The sequence below is a fragment of the Marmota marmota genome, unplaced genomic scaffold, assembly GCF_001458135.2.
Source record: "Marmota marmota marmota unplaced genomic scaffold, marMar, whole genome shotgun sequence".
Taxonomy (NCBI): domain Eukaryota; kingdom Metazoa; phylum Chordata; class Mammalia; order Rodentia; family Sciuridae; genus Marmota; species Marmota marmota.
In genome coordinates this window covers 11,793,126-11,815,661 of record NW_026000119.1, presented here as the reverse complement: position 1 = coordinate 11,815,661, position 22,536 = coordinate 11,793,126, and the positions used below count along the sequence as shown (strand labels likewise).

At 40.7% G+C, this 22,536-nt stretch overlaps 1 protein-coding gene across 4 annotated transcripts in view; it reads left to right on the top strand.

Annotated features, from left to right (window-relative positions):
- The window catches only part of Aff1 (ALF transcription elongation factor 1), a 189,444-nt gene that overhangs the window by 83,881 nt on the left and 83,027 nt on the right, over positions 1 to 22,536 (top strand). For all 4 annotated transcript variants that reach the window (XM_048784858.1, XM_048784856.1, XM_015499153.2 and 1 more), the window contains 2 exons: positions 14,604 to 14,724; positions 15,123 to 16,046. In XM_048784858.1, coding sequence (XP_048640815.1) covers positions 14,604 to 14,724; positions 15,123 to 16,046 — 1,045 coding nt within the window. The remainder of the gene's footprint in view (positions 1 to 14,603; positions 14,725 to 15,122; positions 16,047 to 22,536) is intronic.

The window sequence follows — 22,536 nt, the reverse complement described above, 5'->3', positions numbered from 1 at the left end:
ACCCCCCCCCCCTTTTTTTTTTTGTGATGCTGGGGATTGAACCTAGGCCCTACAAATCTTTTCTGGTAGATTCTTTAGGATCTGCAGCCCATGTGGTCTGTGTTGCAGTTCTTCAGTTCTGCTTAGGGCCAAAGCAACCATGAACAACATCTGGTAGATCTTTATTTACAAAGATAGTCAGATGGGCCAGATTTGGCCCATGGGTCATTCTTTGCCAATCCCTGGCCTTGTTTATCTTTTTTGTCTTGTTCACTTTGTTCAATAGACATTTTTAGGTTGAATTTTAAGCACTTACCAGTGTTAAATCAATTATGAGGTTTTTTTTTTATTTAGTTATACATGATAGCAGAATGCATTTCGTTTCATTGTACACAAATGGAGCACAGCTTTCATGTCTCTGGTTGTACACGATGTAGAGTTGTACCACATATGCAGTCATACATGTACCTGAGGTAATGATGTCTGTCGCATTCCACCATCTTTCCTATGAATTATGATATTTAAGTTTATTATTGAACATTTTTTTCTCAGTCTGTAGAATTGTGAATGCTGACTTAGCAAACAGAATGATGTCTAGAGGTATTAAAATAGTGTAAAATCATTTGAATTAGGAAGTCAGGCCAGAATTTGCATAGCAGGTTCTGGGTGACCCTGTGGAGACCTAGCTCTGAGCGGTTCACACTGCCCAGAGAGGGCCTCTTTTGGGCAGTGAGGAGGAAAAGGGCCAGGGAATAGTGACTGGTTTTGTCTGATCATCTGAGGCTTTATGTAATTCCATCTTCATTCTCAACTCTGATATCTGCCCTCTGTTCATTTCCTAAAAGAGATAGTGTTCCATGTGCACAGTAATTTGAGATCATTTTGTCAGGCTGAGGGAAGCCTACAGGCCATTTGTGGGGAGATTGCTGCACTGGAAGATAATTGAGGGTTCTGCCAGCTCAATGTAGTGGGTGGCTACAAGCAGTGATCATCCTTACAAGTTATCAGGGATAACTTTCCGAAGAGAAATTTGAGTTGGGGAGAGGGGTGAGATGGGTGTGTGTAGACACCTCCCGGTGGTAATTGCTCCTCCACAGTGTGGTGTGGGGCCCCTTTCCCTCTTAGGAACTCTGCTTATCCTTCAAGACTCAGCTCAGATGTCACTGCACTGAATTCAGTCACCCCAGGCTCCTCCATTTAGAGTTCCTGTTTTTTTCCTTTAGCACTTTAACATTTGTACCCTGCCTTTGCAGTCACCCTTAGCATTTTTTCCCTTCATGTATCAGTCTAGATTGTAGAATCTTTTTTGATCCTTAGATCTAGCATGTAAGGAGTCAATATTTGCTGAAAATAAGTGGATTTTCTGTTTTTATTCTGTGAGGCTTCAGTGTTTGTTTATAAGAAATTGTTGCTTGGTGCCATATAAAATACCAGCACGTTTCCACAGATAAATGTGTTTGTGCTGTTAAATATATTTAAGTGAATGATATTCAAAATGCAATTCTCTTAGAAGAAACGGTTTCATAATTAGAGGCCTTGTAAAATATAAAGTATATACTTGTTAGTTTTGAACATTTGCTTATTGTTTACTTACAATGGGTATATTAGCATCTGATTTTCAGAGACTGCAAACATTTTAGCGCTGGGGATGTGACTCTTCCAGTGGTAGAATGCTTGCCTAGCATGACCAAGGTTCTGGGTTCAGTTCCCAGCTCTGCAAAAATAAAGAAAGGGGAGGGAAAAAGGAACATTTTAAAGCTTTATCAAGGACACAATCTTTAAAAATCCCTAAGTGTACCTTTTTTCCTTTTTAATTAATTGAACTTTTAGATTTTGGTTTCTTAGTGTTCCAGAAGGTGGAGGTGTGCTTTATTAAGATTGATAAATGGGCTGGGGATGTGGCTCAAGCAGTAGCGCGCTCGCCTGGCATGTGTGCGGCCCGGGTTCGATCCTCAGCACCACATACAAAGAAAGATGTTGTGTCCGCCGAGAACTAAAATAAATAAATATTTAAAAAAAAAAAAAAAAAAAAGATAAATTCCCTTTGTTTTAGTCAAGTGAATTGCCTGTTGGTGCTAATGGGTAAAGGATGATATATTCTGCATATAAATGTGGATGGCTGGGCCAAAGTCCAGCCCAAAGAATCCTGACAAGCTTTGTAAGTCTCACAACACCATGTAGCAGAGGTCAAATGGAGACTGACTTCTCCAGAAAAACAATGACTTACTGTTTAGCTTTAAGGAGATGCCAATTATAGCAAGTGGTAGGTGGTGAGCTGGGTTATGATGAAAATGAGAATATTTAGAGACGTGTAATTGTTGCTTGTTGCCATATAAAATACCAACACGTTTCCAGCTCTCTTCTCCTATAATAATCTCCCTGTTCTTCCTACTTGAAATGTCTGTGGAATGGAATGGAATAGAAACTGCCCCTAGTTTTTATGACATTAAACTTTCCCTCTGTGGAAACAAGTGTGGCGTGTGTAATTAAATTACCAAAGGGAGAGATAAATAGAAGTCAAGTTGTGAAGAAATGCTGACAATTCTTTAAAAACATTTATATCGACAATTTATGCATCCATTTTTGTTGTCTGCTTTGTGTAAAATGCAAATAAGGTTAGAGATCTGCTTTGTGTTATGTCCCTTGGTCTGCTAGGGGCCTGAAAAACACTCCTAGAAAGTTTCTTTCCACAGCAGCCTGTTTAATGAGGTTCTAGACTTTTTTGTGTTGACTGGGGGATGGAGGATCCTGAATTTAGTTTTAGATGGACTCTTCCATGATGGAATGAGCTTATTGAGTGGGGAGAGAGTAGCTCTATAGTTTTTTTGTGTTTTGTTTTTTTGGTTTATTTAATTGAAAAAAAAAATGTGTGGATGGTTCACTCTGTACTCATTTAAAGAACAAATGTTTCTTAATACTCCATTATTTAGAGGAATAAATTGTATCTTGCCAGTTTCCTTATAATCCCATTGTCCCCTCAGGGCTCTTATCAATATTGTCATGGCTTTTCCTTTCATTTTCCTGGTGGAGGCCTTTCCTGTTGCCTTTTGAAGCTGGTTAGCAAGTCTCAGTGCTCAGCATTCGTTCTGGCTGGAGCAGTGCTTGGTACATTGGCCCGGTTTCAAACAGTTCTCCTTATTGTGCATGGTGCAGTGAGTTCTCTGGAATGTGTTAGAGTTCAGTGATTGGGAGGGACGCTTCCTTTTGCAGTGGTAGATCCTGCGTTGTTTTCTAAGCTGTCCACAGAACGTACCTCACTCATCTGGCATGTTTCGAGTGTGTGTGGGGGGGTGGAATCAGTTTAGTGTATTTGATCTCTTATGGATTGTAGAGTTAGAGGTTGTTTTTTCTTAACACCAAAAAACTTCCTCCTGTGTAATTTCTTGAGAGGAGAGTTGCTGTTTCAAAACCCCCTTGGGGACATTTCAGCAGTCTCCTGATACACAAGACGTATTTGGGAATGATTTGTTTTTCTCTTGTTTTCTTTATATAACTTGAAAATCTGTTGATGTATTAATAAGTTATTTAGAGAATATCATTGATAATTGCCTAGTTTTAAATATTATCTTTTGATAATGCTTAACTTCAAAATGTGTGTGTGTATATATATATATTTTTTTAATGTGAAGAACCTATCACTTGAGGCTCTGGGTCTGCATGTAGAGCAGGTGTGCAGAATTACACTAGTGTTATGTCTATGAGTGTGTGTAGGGTAGATCCCAAGAGGCAGGAGGGACTAGTGGCTGACTTTAAGTAGCCTGCATTCTTCCTGAGGGTGGGTGTGAGGAGCATAATTGAGCAGATAAGTGAGTAGACAAGATAATTTTAGTTAGTGACTGAAGATAAAGCAAGGTGAAGCGTTAGCAGGGAGCACCTGCTGGTGGTGTGAAGCAGCCATGTGGCTGAGGAGCCCATACTTAACCTAGCTGTTAGTGACACAAGTGAGCCAGCAGTCCTTAGCTCTAGGACAGGGATCAGCAGCTCATACTTAACCTGTTCAGGCCTGAAAAGAAGGCTAGTGTGGCCAGTAGTGGAAGGAGGGTAGGGGAAGCGGACATGTCTGGGAGGTGGTAATTAAGGGGAAGGATGCCGAGAATGGGGCTATGTAGGCTAGGCCTCTGGATTTCATTTTGAAAGCTCTGGGGAACCTATAGAGGGCTTATGGCTGTGCAAGAAGTGACTTAATCTGGTTTCCACGTTAAAATATTGCTCTGGATCCTTTATTTACTTGTGTGTTTTCCCCTGTGCTGCATCACGGTCTTTTCTTTGTGAGCTTTGTTTTTAAGGTTTTAGTCCTACAGATGACTTTTAAAAATTATTTGAGTCCGTTGATTCAAGAGTCAAGTATTTGCTGTAGATGTTACCCCAAACACCTCATCTTTTCTCTTCCTTTTCTGTGTAGTATAGTTTATGACCGACTAATAAGTCTGATGAACTGAAGATTCAGACCTGTGACATTAACTGATAAACACATGGTGTCAGCTGAGGCCACTTTCTTGGCTGATCTGGGAAGGGGTGATGTCAGCTTCCTTCTAGGTTTCAGTCATTTGATGGGCAAAGCAGTCTGGTGAAATTGGTTTTATATATCAGACAGTGAATCACATTTTGCCACCAATTAATAGACTGGCAGTATTCAGAATCCTGGATCATTTGAATAGAGTATTTATTGTTCCAGACAAAGATCCATAGTAAACTTGACTTTGCTAAATATTGTGCAAGGCACTGTGCCTTCAAGGGACAGTCCTTGCCTTCAAGGAGCTCACTGATAAGGAAAATCTAGAGTTCATCTAGTTTGGGCAGATGTAAACAGATCAGGGTATAGCCCTGAGATAGAGGTGGTGTTACCCAGGAAGACCTTTGGAAGACAGTTTAGGAGTTCATTGGGGACCTGGTAGAGAGGAGGGCTGTGCTTCTTAGTCTCCCAGCTCCCTGGGCTGCGAGGGTGCATAGGTGAGGCCTATGCAGAGAGTACACTCTGACTCCAGAAGAGGGATTGGCAAGCAGAGGCTGGTGGTGAGGGTGTTCCTTAGATACCACCCGGAGCTGCAGTCCTGTAGGCAGGAGGGGTCGCAGGAAAGTTTTCAATAGTCTAAGTAACAAGATCAGATTCATGGTTTTTAGAAAGATCAGTGAGGTTACTGTGCAGAGGTAGAATCCCCAACAAGAGGCGCTCCAACCAGCTCTAGTGGAAGTGAGAAAATTCATACAACTCTTCGCTTGAATTTTGGATGTGTAATAGATTTAATACTCAAAACCTTTTTTTTTTTTCAAGTTGGGGAGAGGTGAATTAAATGAAGTAGGCATTAAAATCAAAAGAGAGAGACTTTAAGCTTGCTTGCCTACATTCTTTCTTAGTTTGTGATCGCAGGATTTAAAAAAATTTGTGGCTGTAATGATTCTGAGTTTTCAGCAGCCTCATTATTTTATGGGTATGTGATGTGGTCCTTTATGGTCAGTTGAGTATGGGAGAAGACTGGCATGTTAATGAGGCAAATGCTCTGATTGATCCTAGTACAGACCAGACTTGCAGGGGAAGAGCTACTGGCTCTGCCCATATTTCTGATTGGTGCCAAATGAGCAGTGCCAACAAGGCAGGCGGTCAGAGGTGGCTCTGATCACCAGGGACCTTAAATAACCAAAGTGGGAGACAGAAATAATTAGTTAGGAGACAGGTTTTTATCTGTTGCCATCATGGGTTGGGGGGTGTATTTTTTGCATATTCCTTCAATGGACTACAGGTTAGTACTCTCAGTAGTTGAGGGAACAGTTTAAATACTTTAATTTAGAGACTGAATTTTCTGAAGCTTTTGAATAACATTAATATGTTCATATTTCATGTAATATGAAAACCACATTAACCCCTAGGTCAGAAGTGATTTCACTGGTATGGGTTGTATAATTGCTCTATTTGCGTGTTGACCTTGTTCAGTACTAGTTTGTGTGTGTGTGTGTGTGGTGCTGGGGATTGAACCCATTGCTTTGTGCATGCGAGGCAAGCACTCTACCAACTGAGCTATATACCCAACCCTAGTTTTTTACTTTTAAATATGTTTAGAAGTCAAAATTTTTGCAGCATTGTAACTGGGGATAACTTGGCTCGCCTGTCTCGTTTCTCTTTATACTTATTGTTTCTTTTGGAGTTGTACCTCCCTAGTCAGTTTTCTGTACTCCCCTTTAAAAACCAATTGAGGAAGAGAAGTTCTGTCCTTTTTTATCTGTTGGTTAAAAATTTCTCCTAAAATATATGATCTCTAAAGATAAGCGAATGGGTTGCACTGACTACCCTAATTGAAAAACATGAGCTCATGCTATCTGGTGTCTGAACTTTGGACCATATTCTCTTACACACTGTGGGCAATTAGGTTCTGCTTTGTGCAGATGGGTCTGAAACTATATGGTGACAATGTTAGACTGAGTCCAGTTTTTAGAACTCCTAACAAGAGCTACTGCAGAAATGATCAATATCCCAATGTTTCTTTACTCTTGATCTTATGTCACTATATGTATATTAGGTGTTTGCTTCATATATATTAGTTGTAGTTGTTAATACCTTTATTTATTTTTATGTGGTGCTGAGGATCGAATCCAGGTCCTTGCACGTGCTAGGCAAGCATTCTAACGCTGAGCCACAACCCCAGCTCCATGAGATCTTTGCTTTTTAATTAGAACTTCTAACCACCAAAGTAATAAATATTGTTGTGAAAATAATATTACAACTCAATGTTAACACAATGTTCCCCAAACCACATTACTGCTTTACCTCCTTCGGTCTAATCTCAGGTGTCTACTTGTAGTTTTTTTTTTTTTTTTCCCTTGTATCGGGGATTGAATTTAGAGGCACTCGACCACTGAGCCACATTCCTAGCTGTATTTTGTATTTTGTTTAGAGATCCGGTCTCACTGAGTTGCTTAGTGCCTTGCTGTTGCTAAGACTGGCTTTGAACTCACGATCCTCCTGCCTCAGGCTTCCCGAGCCACTGGGATACTTATAGATTTTTGTAGTGTGTATTTTTTCAGATCTTTGCTTCACGTTAGCATGCACACAGAAAAACCTGGCAGGTTCATTTTGAAAGGTGAATGAACATGATGCCTCATTAGAATTGATGTGACTTACTTTTATTCAGGTTTACCTAGGTAGAGTCTGTCTCAGTTTAAAACTTTCAGTATTCAAGATATGGAAAATATCTAATTGGCACTGAATCCTGGAGAGAATTTATGGATGAGAAGAATATAAATTTCAGCATTAGTATTACCCTCTTGAGGAGAGTGGGTGGGTAAAGGTTACGGGAGTAGTATTTTCAAGTTTTGATTAAAATTTGCAAAATGAGGTCACTCCAAACTATTTTTCAAGTATTATAATCAATTCTAATAAGGCTGAGCCTTCTGTGATAGGAAGAGGTGAGTAGCAGACAGTGCTAATATGTGAGATGTGAGATGATCCCCTGGGGTCTTCTCCAGGAAAACAGCTGATATAATGTTATTTTGTCATTGCACATACATGGCTTATATATTTTATACAAAATCTGGTTTTAAGACTTTATATTTTAGGGTTAAGTCCCTGATTTTTTTCCTTTGTTTGTTGTGTTTTAGGAGATATTAAGAGTAAAAATCTTGGAACACTTAGCTGATTTTTATTTTTATTTTTTTAATGTGAAAGTCTGCTGTAAATACTTTCACATGCATAAAAGTGAGAGGGAAAAATTCTTTATTCTTTGAAGGCATATTTATTCTGCCTTCATACATGGAGCCACTCTGCACACATTTGAATTATGTTTGGAGAGACATCGTTTAATAGCAAACTAAAATTGTACTTAAAAATATGTGAAAAATGTGTCCCACATGTTGGATGGTAGCAGTAGAAAAACATGGAACCAAAGGGCCAAAGGGGCCAAAAGATGAGCTTAAGTATCTGAAAGTGACTTGCCTTTTGAGTAAGAATTCAAGAATCAAGTCCTTTTCCTTCCATCTTGTTGTGATGTATATATAAAGCTCACCATTTTCTAAATCAATGTCGCCCAACTTTTGTGAATTTTATGTGTTGCTTTATGTGTCTCTTCCATGCCTACCCAGATAAACACATAGGAAAAATTACCCTGGATTCTCTCAGGGAGAATTAAAATTTTAAACGTGAACTCTAGAGGGAGTTGGCGACATCTTTCCGAGGAAGGACGATATGAAGTGACCAGTCAGGGGTGATAAATGGGCAGTCAGCTGTGCACAGCAAGCCCTGTGGGCTGCCAGTTGCTATGGAAGCACGGAATGGCATTCAGTGATCTTGCATGACTAACCTAGTTTAGCAGAGGGCCTGTGGGTCTGGCCTGGGAGAAGGTGCTTCGGCCAGCTGATCCCAGAGTAGGCTTACTGCCTGCCCCAGGGCTCAAGTCCAACCAGGGCCTTTCTGTTACCATCTTTCCTCATCCACTTATGGTATTTCCTTTTGTAGTTCAAAGGAAAGAGAAAAAGGAATCTCTCTCGCTAATCCTTACAGAGTTGTGATAGCTTTCATTTTATCACAGCATTTTAACACCTCCATAACACATTCCAGGCCTCCAAGAAGAGAATTTGAAAAGTCAAAGTAAACTTGCCCCAGCATGGGGTGTATTGAATTGAGTACTTAGGGACTGAACCAGCAGCTTTGAATTTCTCAGGATTTTCATCACCTTTCCAAAAGTGAAAGGATCCTGACCTGTTTTAGGTTTCCAAAGCTTCATTCAGGCTTCTGTGCTGAGTCAGAGTGGGGAACTCTGTCGCTGAGAACATCTGTGGCCCAGTCCACCTCAGTGGGCTTGCATTTGTTTTCTGCAGGGTGAGTCTTCCCCTGTGACTGGGCTGTCACCACGCATTGGAAACTGAAGCCTGTGGTTTCCTGTAGGGTCTCTATTGCTATTCACTTAATTTAAAAATAAAAACTGTGGAGTTTTTCTGTTTTTGAGGTGGGTTCTTGCTCTGCTCCCCAGCCTGGGCTTGAACTTGCCACCCTCCAGCTGTAGCCTCCTGAGTAGCTGGAATTACAGGCACGTGCCACCATGGCCAGCAATCTTTTTGATGCATCATGTTGAACCTTAAAGATGCCAGACGGCATATGATCTAAATGTAAAAACTTGGCTGCTGGAAGTTATTCCCTATCTAAAAATATTTTTGAAAACATCTGGTAGAATTCTTGGATGTCTGTGGGGTGGTCAGGCTTTGTACCCTCTCCCTACCCAGGGGCATTTTAGCACATGCTCTTGTTTTTGAAGGCAGTCAGCTGCTTCCAACTACCAAGTAACTTCATGTTTTTTTTCTCCCCAGGTGGGGACTCCTGGGCTGATCAGAAAGGTGGCATCAAGGCCCTAGGTACATGGCCTAGATCAGCTAGCCAGAAGTTAATGGGAGCATGCCTGATGTTGGGCATATTATGGCTACTTTTGTGCAAGTGTATTTATAGCCTCTCCTTGAAAGAAATTAACGTGGAATCCCTTAACATATTAGAGACGACTTGTGAACCCAGAGGTTATTGTGGGGCGAGTGACCTCAAATCTATAAGTTTTTAAAAGGCTCTAAAATAAGAATTATAGTACAGTTTTTATATCTTCAAGAGCAACTACATGTTGTTGGCTATATCCCGCCCCCAGCCTTTTTTACATTCAGAGGCACTCGACCACTGAGCCACATTCCAAGCCCTATTTTGTATTTTACTTAAAGACAGGGTCTCATTGAGTAGCTTAGCACTTGCTGTTGCTAAGGCTGGCTTTGAATTTGCGATCCTTCTGTCTCAGCCTCCTGAGTTGCTGGTATTACAGACGTGTGCCACCATGCCTGGCTGCTCTCCCTCTTTCTAAGGGCCTTCTGTGAGGTCCTTAGACAAGGACAGACCTGTGTGGACACATTTAGCAGACATCTGTTTTGTGGCTTTGAGCTTGCTCTGCTGGCTGGGACGATCCTGACTTATCAGCATGTACCTCCTTGAGACTAAGGAATTATGAGTGGCTCTAAGTGAGCACATCTTCTGTTGTTGTAGACCTGTCTAACAACGCTGGAAAGTTTTGCTTCCAGAACTGTGATTGAGAGCACACACTTTGTTGCTAGGCATTTGGACCATCAGGCCTATAGTTATAAAGAAGTCACTCCTTGAGCTTTATTTTTCACTTGGAAAATGGGGGTGACAATCCCACTGTCACAGGGTGGCTGTGCAAACTAAGCAGGATACAGACTAAGGATCAGCCCCAAAGTTGATAGTCCTTGGCAGGCTGCTAATCGCTTGAGTGTGTTGCTTTGAGGTCAGCTCCCATCAGTGTGAACTCCATTGTACCCCTCAAAACCACCCGGAAAGTCGTTCACCATACCAGTCTCAGGCCCCACCTTCAAACTGCTGAACGGAAACTCTGTGGTTCTTGATGCTCTGTTTTCACAAGCCCTTCACGTGACTCTGTTCACTCAAGGTGGAGAACCTCTTTAATGCAAAGTTCCTTGCAGATGCCAGCCAGGAGAACTAGTAACTCACTGTATTATGTGTGGATCAGTGAGAACCTCTCACCAGGCTAATGTTGGGATGAGGTTATCCTGTGTGCGTCTGAGAGTGAAAATGCATTTTTCCCTCCACACCGTGGGGGAAAAGCCACCTTTCATTAAAGTGATAGTTAACTTGTAATTATTCAAGGGTAATTACAGAGTTTGTGAATCATGTCCAACATTTTTGCTGCTTCCTGAAAATCCCCTTATTTAACATTTTTCCCCCTGCCCACTCTTTGCTTATACCTTGTTTTGAGAACCATGATATATTATAGGCTAAACAAAAGTTTACTCATACTATGAATTGTTTGTGTTATTTAAAAAGTTACATTACCCAACTGGGGCTGTAGCTCACTGGTAAAGTGCTTGCCTCGCCTGTATGAAGCATTGGGTTCGATTCTCAGCACCACTTAAAAATAAAGATATTGTGTATTGTGTGTCCATCTACAACTAAAAAAAAAAAAAAGTTACATTGCCTTTCTTTTCCAAATGGAATCACAAAGAGGAACATATTCCTGAAAAATTTTTAAAGACTCTTCCCTCAGCCATTTCAGATTTGTTTTAAGTATAAAGTGGAACAAACCATAAGTCCAGTCAGTACAACTGGCAAAGGCCTGTCAGTTGCAAGGAGAGAGGAGGCAACCCACAGCCAAGGTTCACAGCCTCCCCCATGCACCTCTGTGAACTTCCTGCCTTTTTGGCCTTCCTCTGCCCTGCCCAGGAGCCTTGGTGAGTGAGGCTCAAAAGGATGTTGCCCCAGAGGGCATGAGTGAGAGTCTCACAAAGTCCGAGCCTCAGAAGATTCATCCTAGAAGTAACATGCATTGTGTCTTGATTTCCCTCACTATTTACAGGCTTTTCAGTTGAAGAGTGAGGGTGAATTAAAACCAAAAACAAAATCATAGTTTGCTTTAAAATTGGCAGAGTATTGCATATGTTTGCCAATAAGATCTTGGTGTAGGTTTTATTTTTTATTTTTTTTTAAAAAAATGAAGTAAAACCTTAATTAACCAGAATCCTTAACTTAATAGGATTTCTTCTGTGGGAGGCCCCTTGATTTTAGAATCACATAGTAATAAGCCCAGTGTTAGGCATTTTATGAAAGAACAGCCTAATTGCTTCCCCCCCCCCCGGTTATTTCTGTAACAGTTTTCATTATTTTGGAATGAAAAACCAGAAGTACGTTGAAACCTAACTGATCCTGAGATGAGGCTGACACAAGACCGAGCTGATTGATTTAGAAATATTCTAGTGATTGAAAACTAGTGTCATTTTGTTTAAGTACAGTTGAGTATAGAATAAAGGGGAAATTAAGCAAGGACCCCTGAGCAGTCTTAGTTGAGGGACTACTATTCACACCCTCACTTTTTAGTTCCCCACTGAGAATTTTGCTGTCTGAGGTTCTCTTTTCTGAGACAAAGGTAGAGACTGCTCAGAAGTGACCATAACACTGCCCTTCAAAGCAGAGCCAAAAGCTGTGAACACTGAGGAGCAAATAAAGCTCTAGGGACTCGTCCTGAAACTAGCAGTAACAGAAGGGGAGAAAACAACTCCCCTGCTGGTGAGCACAGCTGAGCTGGGGCCCTTGGTAAGCTCCTGCTTAACCACCCGTGCAGCTTGGCCTGACCTCAGCAAGGTGCAGGGCGTGGTGCACAGGGCAGTTTTTCAGGAAAGGCTCTTGGGAGTTTCAAGTGGCTCCAGAGTATAGTTGCATACATCACCACTTCCTGCAAATTGACCCAAAGTGGCTGAAAGACAAGTGTAAAGGAAAAAAAAATTATGTTCTAATCAGCACTCTCAAGTAGCTTATGCAGCTGTATGCTAATGTATGTCACCTCTTGAAACAACAAGAAGAATAAGCAAAATCATTAAATAATTGAAAGGAATCCTTGAGTGGTCAAGTCCATTGTGCTACTGTCAATCAGACCTAAGTCTAAATATCCAAAGCATGTGACATCCAGATTCAATTAGAAAAAATTCCAGTCAGTTCTAATTTATTTTCTCTCAGTATGTTCACTATCCTAAATAGTTACCTTTGTAATTATGAGTTCTGTTAAAATCTAAAATTGCAATATCTGTCTTCTAAGGAGTAATGGTCTAAGCAGATGATTTTTGACAGTATCCTATCTATCAAATTTAATCAGGTAGCTTAGTTCTCCCCACTTTTAGATTGAAAGACTGTGGTAATAGCAGTCTTTAAAATAGCTCTAATTAATTAGTTTATTTATTTATTTATGTTCTTTTTAGTTATATGGCTCTATTTTTTTTTTTAGAAAATTGTATGTTTTCCAGAGTTTAAGAAAAAAGTTGCAAGTAATTTTATTAAAACAACAACAACAACAACAGCAGCACTGAAAGCACAGTGGCTGCCTTTTTTATTTAAAAATATTTAATGATTAACTTCTATGCAAAGTATCATGCCTTACACCCAGGAGGGAGGTTATGCAGAACAAGAGGTTCTATTCTACTGAAGTTCATGTTCTAGGGAAAAGTGGGGGAGAAAAGGTAACCAATGACCTGTCCAGCAAGCACACACTTGGTGAATTTGAGGAAGCCTTTGGAGTGGGTGACATTCGAATATTTCCAGAGATCTTCTGGAAGCTGACAATTGGGGCTGGGGATGTGAAGTTGAAAGAGAAGCCATAGAAATTTTTGCGATTAGAGTGAAACCATCAAAGTCTAGGATATCACTGAGAAGCAGGGAGTAGTCTTGTGTGACTGGAATATAGAAGTGGTGTTTTGGACAGTCCTACTTCCTAGCTAAGTTGGTCCTGGAAGAATTGCTTATCTTTCAGTAAAGGTCTGGATGGGCATTAGAGCAAGAGAATGCCCTGACAGGGAAACGGACTTGTGGGAATCAAGTAGAATGCATATGGTAGGCCTTTTGGGGGTACAGTGGGGTCATGTACCCCCATAATTGAGCTGTACCAGATTATGAGGGAATTTTAATGCCAAAGCAAGGATTCAGTTTATTCTGCAATATAAAGGAGCCATCAAATAATGTTACTTTAAATATGGATAGTGACGTGAGAATCAGGGCCTTAGGCCAGGCTTCTTTCCATGGGAAAGCTGAATTTGAGGGATATGGGGGAGCCAAAGAATCAACCAAGCTTTTGCCAGAGGAAATAAGCTAAGTCAAGAGAGAGGGAAGGACCAGGGAGGTTAGAGTTTGTAGTAGTGCACACAGCCGAGGCAATTGAATATTTTCCTGTTTGTTTAAATAGCAATGGGGAAAATGATTCAGGGGATTCTCTAGAAGCAAGTCTATGAAGACAAAAGGCTTTTTATAGTTCTAATTTTCATTATTTATTATCACATGAGTGGGTTGTGTTGCTGACAGTGAGGCAGGCCCTCTTTGGTTCATGAGACAGCTAAAATTGCCCTTCTTTCAGAATCCATTTCTGTGATCTGTTCCTCAGTGAGTGCATTTTAACCCCTCTGGTGCCAAGGCTGATGATTTAGATATATTTTATATGGTTTAAGTAGGGCAATCAGTTTATAAGACATTCTCACTAGGTAGAGTTGACATCTCTATAATTGGATTTTCTCATCCTTGACACTTGAAATAAGAAATAAAAATCATCTTTTTTTGGATTTGCATGCCAAGACACTCCCAGTAGAGTAGGCTGAGAATAAGGTAAATGCTGTTTTGGGTGCCTGGTAATCTTTTAATTATAAAATAAGCCTTTTGATTTTAATCTTCCAAAACGTACGACACTGATCCAGGAAAACAGCCTTTTTAAAGTTCACATCCTGCTGATTCCTTCAGATGAAAAGCTTCTGCCTGTACCCCATATTTTGCAAGCTGAAAGTCAAAATATCATTACTCTTGTCTCAGTTCCCCAGTGCCTATAAAAGACCGTTCGTCTTAGAGTCCGTCCTGAGCCATGATGGAGGCCTAGAGTGAGTGCTTGGTTGGGATTGAGGAGATAGGACAGTGGATGACAAGTCACAGCCAATTGACTGAAGCCTCAGTCTAGGGGTGGGTTAAGGGACTTTCTTTAAGTCACATCCCTGTCGTTTCTTCTCCTTAGACCTATCCTCATCTTGATCCACATACGCACCATGGGCATGACAAAACTTGAATACTCATAGGTTTTATTGTTTTTGTTTTATTGTGGCATCTGAAACAGCTTGTACAATGAAGACAGAAACCTGCTTCGAATTAGAGAGAAAGAGAGACGCAACCAGGAAGCTCACCAAGAGAAGGAGACATTTCCTGAAAAAATCCCCCTTTTTGGAGAACCTTACAAGGTATTTACTGTATACTAGAGTGTGAAAATCTGATTTATCATAATATTGAGCTCGGTGATGAAATGATTTAGTGTAATTGAATTCAAATAAGGTTCACAATTGTGAAAACTTCTTCTAGAGATTGTTTTTGGAACCAAATCTGAAAATTCTCTGAGTATCATTAGTTAAAACTACCAAAGTTTGTGGTTTTCTTTTGTAATATCTTGTATAATTAGTAATATGTGTGCAGGACAGGCTTTACAATGGGAAATGAGTTAAAACTCCACATTGAATTCTGTAAGTTACACATGACATTGAGAATTTTTATCTTAATGGTATTATGTAGCAGTTTATTAAATGGTTGTTCTCCTTAGACTTATTCCCTCCAGTATCTGACCGTGCTCTTTTCTTTTATTCAGACAGCAAAAGGTGATGAGCTGTCCAGTCGGATACAGAACATGTTGGGAAATTATGAAGAAGTGAAGGAGTTCCTTAGTACCAAGTCCCACCCTCAGTGCTTGGATGCTTCTGAAAATAGGTTGGGAAAACCGAGATATTCTTTATTTCCTGACAAAGGGAGCAGCATTCCATCCAACTCCTTCCATACCAGTATCCACCACCAGCCCATTTACACTCCCGCCTCCGGACCACTTCCTGTTGGTAACATTAGCCACAATCCAAAGATAGCACAGCCAAGAATGGAACCATTGCCAAGTCTCCATGCCAAAAACTATGGCCCACCAGACAGCCAGCACCTGATCCAGGACCGTCTCGGACAGGAGGGATACAGCTCTAGTCATCACAAAAAAGGTGATCGTAGAGCTGATGGAGACCATTGTGCTTTAACAATAGACTCGGCTCCAGCAGGGGAGCTCTCTCCCTTGATTTCTTCTTTGCCTTCCCCAGTGCCCCCTTTGTCACCTATACATTCCAACCAGCAAACTCTTCCCAGGATGCAAGGAAGCAGCAAGGTTCACAGTAGTAGCAATAACAATAAAGGCTACTGCCCAACCAAGTCTCCCAAGGATCTGGCGGTGAAGGTTCATGATAATGAGACCCCTCAAGACAGTTTGGTGGCAGTTGTCAGCCATGGGGTAGCCCCTCCCCAGCCACCTTCTCAGACATTTCCACCCCCCTCCCTCCCCTCAAAAAGTGTTGCAATGCAGCAGAAGCCCACAGCTTATGTGAGGCCCATGGATGGTCAAGATCAGGCTCCAAGTGAGTCCCCTGAGCTGAAACCACTGCCGGAGGAGTACCGGCAACAGAGCTTTGAAAGAACAGACTCAAAAGTGCCTGCTGAAGCCAAGCTCACCAAACTGAAGATGCCTTCACAGACAGCTGAGGTGAGTGGAGCCTCTGATCCTGGGCAGTTCCCATTTGAACAGATTTGGGATGGAAATGTCAGGATAATAGGAATGGGGAGGTGACTCTTTCACTTTTTGGTGGGATATCCTTTGGCTTTAGGATCCTGTTAAGTCTTGAAAACCTTAGGTCTGAGATGAATTCTGTAAGTTACACATGACATTGACGATCGACTTTGAAATGTCATTTGCGGAAAAGTTTAAAGAATCTTTTTCATTAACAACTGGTAAAATATAGAGATCCTAAGAGTATAATTTATGTGTACGTCTGTATAGCCCACAACCCACTCAAAGTGGAGAACATGGGCTGGGGTTGTGGCTCAGGGGCAGAGCGCTTGCCTAGCACACGTGAGGCACTGGGTTTGATCCTCAGTACCACATAAAAATAAACAAACAAATAAAGATATTGTGTCCATGTAGAATTAAGAAAGATTAAAAAAAAAATGGAGAACACTTTTAGTACCTGAAAGTTCTAGGAAAGTTTTGAGCTGTCTTCTTGTTTGCGAGGAACACTGTCTCCTTTTAACAATGTGGAGGAAAAAAACTTTTTGATTAATAGTTCCTCAGCCCAAGTTAATTTTTTTTTTTAGTTTAAACCATAAAAAAGCAACATCCAGATGTCAAAATGTTAAAGGGAAAGACTTTATTTTTTTTTTAAAAATTAAATCATAAGGAACTTTGAAGCTAGAGTACTGTTCTAATATGTTTTATTTACCACTTATGTGTATGGTGACATCTCATTTGAGGGTGAGTCACAAATACAACAGAGAATGTTATTCAACTATGGGGTTTAAAGTAACCAAAATACTGAATTTTTAAACCAAGAAAGAAATTCCCTTTTTCTAGTGCTTTGATAAATGGCAGCATTGTGTTTGAATGAGGAGAATCAAAGCACATATCCTATCACTGAAATTTTAAAGGAGTATCAGTTACTGAAAAATTAAAATTAGTAGTGCAAAGTGAATTTTACAAGTTAACCAGTAAAGTCTGTGGTTTAGTGTTTTGTCTGTTGTATAAACATTCTATTGTGAATATCCGTCATTCAAAAATTATGTGCCACCCAGGTTTCAGTTTACATAATGACTGAAGGTTTAAAGAATGATTTGGGATTCTTCACTGGAAAGATAACTTTGATCTTCAAGGAGGAGAATTTGCTCCTTTGTAGTGTCAGTTTTTAGTTTAGAAGAGGGATGCTGGGGTTCTGTCCTCAGTTGGTTCTTGAGCAGTGAGCATTCCCCGATGTCTTCAGAATGTGGCCTTTGTTTGGGGGTTGAGGAAAAATGGGAAAGGAAGAGTAAAGCAAATAGATCTCTGACTCCATCTTACAAAGAGTCCGTGCAGTGAACCATTTATTGAATATTTTGTGCTGCAATGAAGGCAAAATAAAGCAAGATCCTCCCTCCTGAAGATGGTCTGTCAGTCCATCTTATAATTCAGACAGTGAAAAACTTTATGGGGGTTTCTTTGGTTTATGTATCAAGTAAGGTCTGCTGTAACTTCCTAAATAAACAAAAACAGAAAAGCATCTAAAGGGACAATTCAACATTTTTTTCTTAAAGTACTAAACAACTAAAAAAATTTCTTCAAAATAATTTTAGGATGCATTAGTAGTATTGGCATAGTCTACCAAATGTTCAACCGTATGCTGAAGTGGAAAGCTAAAGAAGTATCCGTCCTGCCCCTGGAAAGCTGACATTCTAGTGTGGTCATCAGCCTGTATTCACTCTTGAAACAATGAGAGAACAATTGAGTACACACTGCCTGGGGTTGGGTGTACAGTGAACCTGTGGAAATTCAGCCAATAGGTTTCCCAGTAGACGCTTCAGGGAGAGCATCTTGGTTAACTTTCTTGGGGGCAGAGGTGGGATAGAGAAGCTGAGTCAAGGTTTCTCCCAAGTCTTAAAGACTTTCCTGTTTAATATAAATTTTAGGTGTAGGACTATGTTCTATGGTCCTTGCACATTTTCTGAGGAGTGAATATTTGAAATGCAGGAAATACTTCATAAATTTGGTGACTGGAGAATGGGATTTTCTTGGCACAGATGCATCTCCTTTCAACAATTGAGTAGATGTAAACTTGTCATTTGCAGTCAGTGTTTCTTGTAATGTGACGGCTCCCTCTGGTCCCTGCCAGTGCCCTCATGCTAGTGGCAGCTGTACTGCCAACTGCCTGGGACCCCTGTGGTACTGCTGGTGAGCAGGAGGATGAAACTGGGGGATCAGCAGATGGAGGGGTCTGGGGAGAATTAGGAGCCAGGAGCTTGGAATGAACGAGGAGTAAATCTGGGAAGCAGCGATGGGTGCTCTCTGGCTAGGTTTTTTTCTCTTTCTTTTTTAAATGTTTTTTTCTGTCTAGGTTTTGGATTTGCTTTAGTTCTTTTAACAAAGCTCTCACATCTCACAGATTTCCCATTAATTTTCTGTTTACACACAATAAAATGTGTATGTTATTTTTTTTTTAATATAGATGAAACTGAAAATCTCAAATTTTCATATTCTGGTAAACCCAAGGAAAGCATAGGGCTGGGGGACTAAGAAAAGCAGTGAATTAACCCAAAGCAGGTAAACTTTGCATATAGAACCAGAATACTATCAGTGTGTCCTGGGTTATTTTGGATTTGGGGCAATGTGGTAGACAGTGAGGGGCAGAATAGGAAGATGGCTGTTGGCTGAGCTCAGAGAAGGGGCATAGAGGGAGATAGCTAAGTAGTTGTCACTTATTTGCTTAATTGATTCTAAGGCCAGCCAGGAGATTTTCGCTTTCCTCGCTCTGAGTGTGAGGGTGGTTGGATTTTGTGGTTTATTTCATTGTCTCCCCCTTCCCCCTGTCCTCATGACAGAGTATTTTTTAAACGAACCCAGGTAGGAAAGTATCACTTTGTCTTTCTAGAGTTCCTTCATTCTCAGGGCCCATACATGTGGATTCCTTACCCTACCTTCTGTCCTTTTATCTCACAGGAAGTACTTGTTTTTTATATATATAAATAAATATATATATATATATATTTTTTGGTGATCTTAAAAAATGATATTCTTTTCAGGGTAAGTCATTCTCACAGTTAAAACTTAGTCTTTCCTAAAATCCTAGAGGAAAAAAATTACCCAAAAGTCAATATTCTGACCAAATAGAGGCCTGAATCACAAAACTCCACCCTTAGTTTTCTCTGGGTGTGTCAGTTTGTGTCAACTGGAAGACTAGAGTTGTGAGCAGTGATCTTGCTCAGAGCCGGGGAGGACTCTAGGATCTCATGCAGGTATTTTCCAGCTGTACAGTTGCCACATCAGAGATGGAATTGCCCAATGGGAAGGTTGAGATCATTTTTTCATTCCTTTTCTCTGCTTAGAGATAACAAACGAAAGAGAAAAGCCATTGCCTCCCTGGATAGTTATTCAGGAGCATGGGACTCAAGGTTGTGAGGTAAGGTGGTGGAGTTAGAGGGAAGGAGGTGTGCCTAGACATAGGTTTTAGAACGCAGGATTGTGTAATAGCCTTTTTTATTTTTATTTTTGAAGTCATTGTTTTATTTTATTTTAAATTTTATTTTATTTTTTACACAAATGGAGCACAACTTTTCATTTCTTGGTTGTACATGATGTAGGGTCACACCATTTGTGCAGTCATACCCGTACATAGGGTAATAATGTCCGTCTCATTCCACCATCTCCCCCTTCTCCACACCCCTTTCCCTCCCCTCCCTCCCCTCTGCCCAATCCAGAGTTCCTCCATTCTTTTCTTGTGTACCCACACACCCTGCCCCACCCCATTAGGGATCAGCATCTACTTATCAGAGAAAACTTTTGCCTTTGGTTTTGGGGGAATTGACTTACTTCACTTAGCTTGGTATTCTCCAGCTCCATCAATTTACCGGTAAATGCCATAATTTATTCTTCTTTAAGGCTGAGTAATAATCCATTGTGTTATATACCACAGTTTCTTTCTTTATCCTTTCATCTGTTGAAGTGCATCTAGGTTGGTTCCATAGTTTAACTATTGTGAATTGAACTGCTATAAACATTGAGGTGGTTGCATCACTGTAGGGTGCTGAATTTAAGTAATTTGGGTATAGACTGAGGAGTGGGATAGCTGAGTCAAATGGTGGTTTCATTACAAGTTTTCTAAGGAATCTCCATATTGCTTTCCAAAGTGGTTGCACTGTTTTGCAATCCCACCAGCAGTGAATCAGTGTACCTTTTCCCCCACATCCTTGCCAGCACTTGTTGTTGTGTAATAGGCTTTTATTTAAAAAGAGAAATGGCATAAGCAGAGTCTACAAATTCCATACTGAATTTAGGTTATTAGCATTTTAAAGGTAAACACACAGCCCTTTCATTTCACAAATAAGGTCTAAGAGCATGAAGTCACTTCATTTTGCTAAAAATTATAGTTAGTATTAGGGATAAAGGTAGAAATACCAGTTCTTTGGTCTTTCTACTTATATGTCTTGCCTGGTGGTAGCACTGGCTGAAGTGATGGTGGTAAGATGTGGGTTTGGTTTTTTTCTTTTGAACTTGGACTGAACTCAGAGCTTCATGCATGTTAGGTGAGTGCTTTACTATTGAGCCACACCCCTGGCCCCAGTGTGTGTATTCTTGACCAGAAGAGCTGGACTTTGTCTTCTGAATCTGTAGCAGAGCCTTGGGGAAATAGTAAGTTTCATTTCTTATTTGTGTTTATTGACTTAGGGTTTTTATTCTTCCTTATTTTATGTTTTTTTTTCTTTTTTTAAAATCCATGTAACATATTGGAATTAACTCCCATTATGTGCCAGGCACAGGGATAGGCCCTGGGGATGTAGCTGAGATCAAGCTAGACATGCCCCTATCTTGTAGACCTTTTATTTTATGGAGGACATTGATGATTAATTCACACATGAGCAGTAGTCTTTTGACAAGAAAGTTGCAAGAAGTAAGGAGAAGGGCAAGGAGAGTGAAAAGAACCAGAGGAGGCCAGTTTAAAAAGGGTGGCCAGCAAAGGCCCCTTTGAGGGGACAACATTCGCAAAGACATACAGGATGAACCTGAGTCAACCATGCAGAACTGGAAGAGGCATTTCATTTCGGGTCAAGAAACAAGTGCAAAGGCCTGAATCTGGAAAGAAGAATGGCTTTGTTAAAAAGAGAAACAAGGTGAGTGTGGCTGTAAGACTGGGAGGAGGAAAAGGATATAAAAATGGAGGCCCTTGGCAGGAGAGACCATGCAAGGCCTCATAGGTCATGGTAAGACATTAGTATATGATCCAAATGGGAATGGAGACTCATGGAGGATTTTGAGCAGGGGAGTGACATATTTGCTATCTTTCTAGAAAGTGATCTCTCTGGCGTCTGGGTGGGGAGTAGATTAGAAGAGTAAGGGAGGAATTAGGTATCCCAGTTAGGAGGTTGAGAAATGAGTGGCTTGGAGCAGGGTGGTTGCAGTGGACAAGGAGGAAGTGGACACACTGGATACATTTGTCAGGAAACTAGTAAGGTTTTGTGATTGATTGGAGGTGGGAGTAGCCTGAAGTGAGAGGAAATGAAGACTGGTGACACTTTTATGAACCACCAGCCTAACACTCTGAATTAACTCATGGTGGAAAACAGTGACAGTGATTCGCTTTGCATTCTCATGTGCAGGCATTCTTTCCTACTTGCGTATTTAGCTCTTCAATTTTTGAACTTCAGAGAGACTTCCCTATTATGAAACGATTTAAAGGTGGTTTCCTTTTGGGAATGCATGTCCCTGCTATATACTGCCTATCCTACTGGTTTCCCACTCAGAATAGAGTTAAGCAGCTCATCTTTTGCACGTATATCAACATTGCAGCAGCTTTTAAGTACAACATGTTGAGCCTCTGCTGTATGCCAGTCCCAGTACTGCCAATGGGGTTATAGTAGTGAGCACATCCAGATGGTCCTCCTGGACCTTAATTCTCCAGTTAATTCTGATGTTCTTCAAATGGCCACTCTGATCATTTTGTATATGCAGATATCCTAAAATCAAAACAAACAAAAAACAATAACAAACTTAAGTATCTGGAACAGGACTGGTCCTAAGCGTTTTGTATAAGGGATCCTGAACCTATATAGCAAATCTAGATTTGATTCCATGAGCTAGAGCTAGTGAGCTTGATCAGACCCACATGACCTAAATGTTTACCTTAGGAAATGGAGGACAAAGCAGGAAGCTTATCCCTGCGCAGTATTTCCTGGGGTTGTTGTATACTGGAGCATAAGACATCCACACCATGTTCAGGAGAGAACCAAGATGATCTGGATCTATGTAGAGCCTTTAGTTTTAGACCACCAAGTATCTACATATAGAAGTTAAAAGATAGTAGTAAGTAATAGACTTTTTGAGCACAAACTACCAGCAGGTATCCTGAAAGCTGAATTGGGCCAGAGGGCTGTTTTGTTTTGCCTGTAGTATGTGTGTGTGTGTGTGTGTCTATGTCTATCTGTCTATCTGTCTAACCAACCCCAGCCCCCCCCCCCCC